Source organism: Arachis duranensis, chromosome 8 (genome assembly GCF_000817695.3).
Source record: "Arachis duranensis cultivar V14167 chromosome 8, aradu.V14167.gnm2.J7QH, whole genome shotgun sequence".
NCBI lineage: Eukaryota > Viridiplantae > Streptophyta > Magnoliopsida > Fabales > Fabaceae > Arachis > Arachis duranensis.
Window position 1 is genome coordinate 6,655,224 of NC_029779.3, and position 5,673 is coordinate 6,660,896.

A 5,673-nucleotide genomic window follows, 5' to 3' on the forward strand; every position below is an offset into this window, starting at 1 on the left:
AATAAATTACACAAACAATTGATAATCACTCAATCATGTTTGTTCATCACTTTAATCAAGCTTTTGATTTTCAAACTCAACATAATGGTTGTTCCCCTCATAAAATGTTGTTATAATATTTGTTATTTTTTACTATTTTATTTAATAAGTATGTTATTTTTCAAATTTAAGAATTATTCACAAATATGTTCATAAATTTTGACCAAATGTTGTTGTAGCTTCTTATTTTTTTTACATGGTCGTTTTATACACCTAAAAATATAAAGAATAAATTGCACATAAGATAGATAATTAAGCTGCATTTGACAGAAAGACTGAAACAGAAAGTGAGATATCGAAACAAAAATAAGTCTTAATTTTTGTATAATGTTTCGTATAAAGTATATAAGATTGTATTATATCTTAATATCATGTTTAATTTAAGGGTTAAGTACGATTTTAGATCTAAAGTATAAGTCGAAATTTTTTTCGTCCTTGATCTTTTTTTCATAGAAAATTGTCCCTAAAGTTTAAAACTAAATTTTAAAATTATTTTTGCTTAAATATTAAAATTTTAGACTAAATTACTCATAAAAATTATAAAATAAAAAAATAAGAAAAAGAATGTTCCCCACAAAAAGGAAGGGAAGAAGAAAAAAAGGGAAAGGAAAGAAAAAGTTGTCCACGGTCTACCTTTGTCTTCACTTCCGCCGCCACCTCTATTTAATTTTGGTTTCTAAGGTAAAGACGATTTTAAAACCAAGTTAAACCTTAGGGACGATTTTGTATGCAAAAAGAGATTTGAAGCGAAAATATTTTTTAACATATATCTTAAGAATCAAATTGTACTTAACCTTTAATTTAATATAAATATAAAAACTAAATAATAGATTTAAAATTAAAAAAATTAAATAAAAATATATAAAAATAACATCTTATTAAAAAATTTCAATTTCCATTTCAATTCCTTGTATCTCTATTTTCTAAAAAATTAAAATTTTAATTCTAATCTCGATCACCAAACACCATACTTAATATCACTCTCCCAAAACAAACCCAGCCTTAGATATCAACTATAAAATGAAAATAATNATATATATATATATGATGGAAAAAAATTATTAATCCACACAAATTTAGGTACAAACCACTCGTTTCTCCTAGTAACTTAACAAAAATGTTTATGAAGCACCGATACTGAATTTAAAAGAAGAAACTTATCATCCAACATAAGGTTATTCAACTGTAACGACACTAGTACAGCTGCCAAAGAAGGTTGGAAGGCATTGCGTTCCTGAACTTGAATAGTCTATAATCCAGTGTCAATGCTCAAAACACCACAAAGAAGCTAGAACAATGTCCTTTTAAATGACCCTGTATATAATAAAATTAAAGAAAAAACACACTAGCACAGACCCTTCACAATGACATAACTAAAAAAAGAGAAAAGGACCCTAATCTTTCTTGGTGTAGTGCCTAACAGCAAAGGCTAAACCCAATATCAGGAGAGGAACCAGGAACTGCAAAATCTTGATCACAAATTCTGGAGTCTTGTCAGGGTTATAGTTAGCTTGCTGGGGTGGAATGTAGGTGCGCTTTAATGGGACAGTTGATGCATCAATCTCCCCTATGTAGTATTTGTCCATCATGTCTCTTGCAGAATCACTGTGCCCCACATCCTCAAAATCGGTGGTTGCATCTTTTCCTGTAATGCAGAATAGAGTATTGTCAACAATAGTTATTTTTCGTGTTTTTAGCCAGGAATTTCCTTCAGTACTCTTGTTCACAATAAGGTATCAGTAACTGAGCAAGGAATTTCCTTCAGTACTCTTCTTCACATGAAGGTATCAGTAACTGTACCATATATGACAATTGTAAATTGATAATCAATTTAATCATAATTTAAATGACGTTTATAAGTTTTAGCAATTCAAACAGTTAATATATACTTATAGCCTTAAATTTTATTTCGAGACCCGAAAATGCTCCCTTTAGTGAGCATACCTGTTGCAGATAACAAAACTTCATCACCTCCAGGATGGTCGTCCATAAAAGGGGTGACATCGTAGACCTAATATGGTTGAAGCAAAAATGTGTTAAATGGCTGATATTAATAATAACATCATGATATACTATAGAAAGCTCTTGTGTTTTGGGGGTTCTTCAACCAGAGACAAAGTTCAAAGTTATTTATAATTTTCTTTACAAGGACCTTTAGCTTGAAAATCAGTCTTCTGAATATCAATAGTACTATCTCGTGTAATGTTAAAATAGAGAAAATAAATTCCCTTCGGCTAGTGTGTCGAAGGGAGCATTCAGATGCATAAACAAGCCATAACCCAAGAAAAAAAAGATGCATAAACAAGCCAAGAGGCTAAATTGATGTTATCGCCAACAAAAGCATGAAAGGCATTCAGATGACGGTATAAATAGTAATATACATTGATCAAAGCTGCTACGCAAACTAGTAATGCACATGCAAGAGGAGTATCTTCTTAGTAAAGCTTAATCAATGACATACAAGTAGGGGAACTCAAACCAAGTAGCAAAGCATGAGAAAAGTAGCTGACTAAAGTAGGACACATGTGTAAATAATGCATGCCAGAAACGAGTTTTACTCTGCAAAATATCACATATAGCCGGGGTTTTGGCATATGAGCTGAACAATAATGACAAGTGAACTTTTGTTACCCGGTCAATTTCATAAAATAAAAATAAGATTCCGTACCCATGTAAAAGAAATGTAATCTTGTAAAAGTAGGAGGCAAACTCACGATAGGGATCTTGATTTGTTATTCACACAATCCAAAGTGACACAAACAAAACCCAAATAGATTTGATCAGGTTCAGAAAACCATGATGTATACAATTAAACGAAGCATTCCATTAAAAAAAAAGGAGTAAAAAAATACAAAGTCAACAAATTTGTCATACAAGTTGCATTTATTAATCATAGCCAGCAAAGATGATAAGATATTATATATGTAAACATATCTCAGCTCACTATTATGTATACAAACATATTAAAAGTAATAATCCACAAGCAGCAGCATATGCTTGACATTTTTTCTCCCTAATTTCAATCACAATCATCCAAAGAAAATTCCTGTTCCTCCGAAAATAATAACAATAATAATAATAATAATTTACCTTTCCATTAATAATAAGCCAGCAATCTTTGGTCTGATTGTGCTTTGCCACCTCTTCGAACTTGTGAATTTTTGGATCTGAAGCCATTTTTCCCCCACTGCGACAAAATTCCAAACAAAAGATGAAAACCTAATACCCACAAAAAAATCAAGTCAAAGCCACAGTTTTGAAAGATCTAAAGACTGAAAAAGGCAAATTCAATTATGCATTAATTCAAAGGAATTTGCGTAGGTCAAAGTACACTTACCAGAGCAGAAAGAAGAAGGAATTTCCTTTATGTTACTTCACAGATTCTGTGGATGAGGAAACCCCTACTCTCTCTATTTCTTATGCCAATTGCCAAAAGCTTGAGAAATCTCACACTGGCTTTCGGTGAGAATTTGCTGTGTGCGCTTTATTATATATGAATTGGATTACAAAAATAACCTTGTGTTATATTCAAATTACATAATTAGACAACAGATGACAAATTGTACAGAAATTCTTAATTAAATGATACTACAATTAAAGTATTAAACAATACAAAAGCAAGAAAAAAAATAAAACAAAAAACAACACGACGCATCCCCTAATCTAGCAGGTAGTCGAGACAAAAATCTCTATTATTAATTAATAAATTAGTGCCTATATAAGATATAATTCAAATTCTTTACGTTTATTTAAGCTTAAAAATGAAAATTTTATAGTCTTCGATAAATGTCTATTTTTTAAAGAAAAAATTTAAGGGATCAGTAATTTTTATATTTTTTGGTCAATATTTAATCATAAAAAGAAAAATGAGTGATTTTTTATTATTGAATGTAATTTTACACTATTAAAAACACTATTAATGACCAATTGATGGTTACAAAATACCAAAATTACTAACTCCTTAGCATTATTCTTTTTTAAAATTATTTATTAAAAAATTATGCTAAATTCTGTTTTTTGTTAAGGTTAAATTTTCTAAAGATAAAAAGAAATTATAGCTAATAAGTTATAATTTAAATCGTATAATTTTTTTCATTTTTACCTAAAAAACTTAAATTTGAACCTCACTCTTAATTTAAAAAATATATATATTATAAAAGACATTTTCGTTTTTATCAAGTTCCTTTGATTTACGTAACCAATGAAAATATGAAGGCTGTCAATGGTTTCATAATTTCATCTCATTTTTATCAAGTTCCTTTGATTTACGTAACCAATTAAAATATTTAGGCATCTGTCAATGGTTTCATAATTTCATCTGTCAAAAAGAGGGCTCAATGTTGGTGAGTCTAATTAATTTTTCCGTTAGCTAGTGAGTCTATTAATTGTTATGTAAAAGTTGGTTTCTCCTATGACTGAATCTATAGTAGTATCAGGCTGAGTTAGATTGAATTCTGAAAAGAAAAAAAATTCATTTATTATTTATTTATTAAAAAAATCTTTTTATTAGAAAAAGTAAAATATTTGAATAGAAAATATATGAAGTATTTTTTCTAGTTAACAATTCATTACAAAAAATAATTTTCATCTTTTTAAAATAACATATTTCTTAATTAAGATAAAAGAAGTTTTTTATTTTAAAAATACCTTTTAAGAAAATTATAAGCAAACATCTTTATATTATATAAATTACTTTTTAACTTTTTTTTTTGGAAAAAAACTAATTCAAATTAGGATTGTCTATCAAACACCAATAAATTAATTAATCAGTTAAAAAATCTTAAGTAAATTTTAAATAATCAGTTTTTTAAAATAGTTTATAAAAATTATGACCACTTTTAAACGGTTAACTGAATTAGTAAAATTTAATTTTTAAATTGGTTAACCAAATCAAAATCAATTTGATGATCTGAAATTTTAAAATTAATTTTTGAATATAAATATGTTATAGATTTAAACTGATTTTATAATAAAAAACTAAATTTGTTACTTAAAATGTCAAAAATTAAATTTATAAATTAATTTTTGAATTAAGAAATAGAACCATCTGATTTTATTCGTTCTTAATAGTTAGGAGATGATTATTTTAGACTTGGTTTGGTCTAAGAGGTACTTGTGACAAGCACCTCATTTTGTGTTTGATAAATTAAAAAGTTCAAATGTTTGTACTTGCGACTTTTAAAAGTTATGGGTATTTTTGAAAATATCTAAGAAGGAGCTTTTTAAAGTTGACTTGTACTTATCAAAATCAAAAAATCTAATATAACCTTATATAATAATAAATATTCAAAATTACCCTTATTAATTATTAGCACCAAATTTTATTTATTTTTCCGCACATATTTCCGCCATTATATTGCCATTAGAATCTTCGTATATTTCTAATTTTTCACCCTAATCTTCACAAGTTCTAACACAATCTTCATATATTTTTTATTTTTTACTCTAATTTTCACAAATTCCAACACAAATACATCTCTATCACATATTAAGTATAAATTTCTATCTATTTATATTATTTTTTATGCATTATTTTTGTATTTTTTTAATAGATCTAATATATTTTTTATTTTTGTTCTTTGGAACGTGAGGTAGGAGACGTGACTTATAGAAATTCATCATAAAATTTTCGTA

General features: G+C 27.4%; 1 protein-coding gene across 2 annotated transcripts; it reads right to left on the reverse strand.

Annotated features, from left to right (window-relative positions):
- Positions 1-1,159: 1,159 nt before the first annotated feature.
- Positions 1,160-3,517, reverse strand: LOC107460377 (cytochrome b5). 2 transcript variants are annotated; one of them, XM_016078732.2, is made up of 4 exons: positions 3,377-3,517; positions 3,130-3,258; positions 1,984-2,050; positions 1,160-1,684 (listed from the first exon to the last, which is right to left on the reverse strand). In XM_016078732.2, exons 2-4 carry the CDS (start codon positions 3,214-3,216, stop codon positions 1,434-1,436), a joined length of 405 nt encoding a protein of 134 aa, XP_015934218.1. In that variant the 5' UTR covers positions 3,217-3,258; positions 3,377-3,517; the 3' UTR covers positions 1,160-1,433. The 2 variants fall into 2 exon arrangements, with proteins under 2 accessions (XP_015934218.1, XP_015934217.1); XM_016078731.3 differs by having other exon boundaries at positions 3,130-3,226; positions 3,377-3,515.
- Positions 3,518-5,673: the final 2,156 nt, after the last annotated feature.

Excerpts from the sequence above, each read along its gene's own strand:
- LOC107460377 (XM_016078732.2), bottom strand. The coding sequence starts at position 3,216 with ATGGCTTCAGATCCAAAAATTCACAAGTTCGAAGAGGTGGCAAAGCAC. Across the intron at positions 2,051-3,129 it reads GGCTTATTATTAATGGAAAG|GTCTACGATGTCACCCCTTT; the intron begins GTAAATTATTAT and ends CAACCATATTAG. Across the intron at positions 1,685-1,983 it reads AGTTTTGTTATCTGCAACAG|GAAAAGATGCAACCACCGAT; the intron begins GTATGCTCACTA and ends TCTGCATTACAG.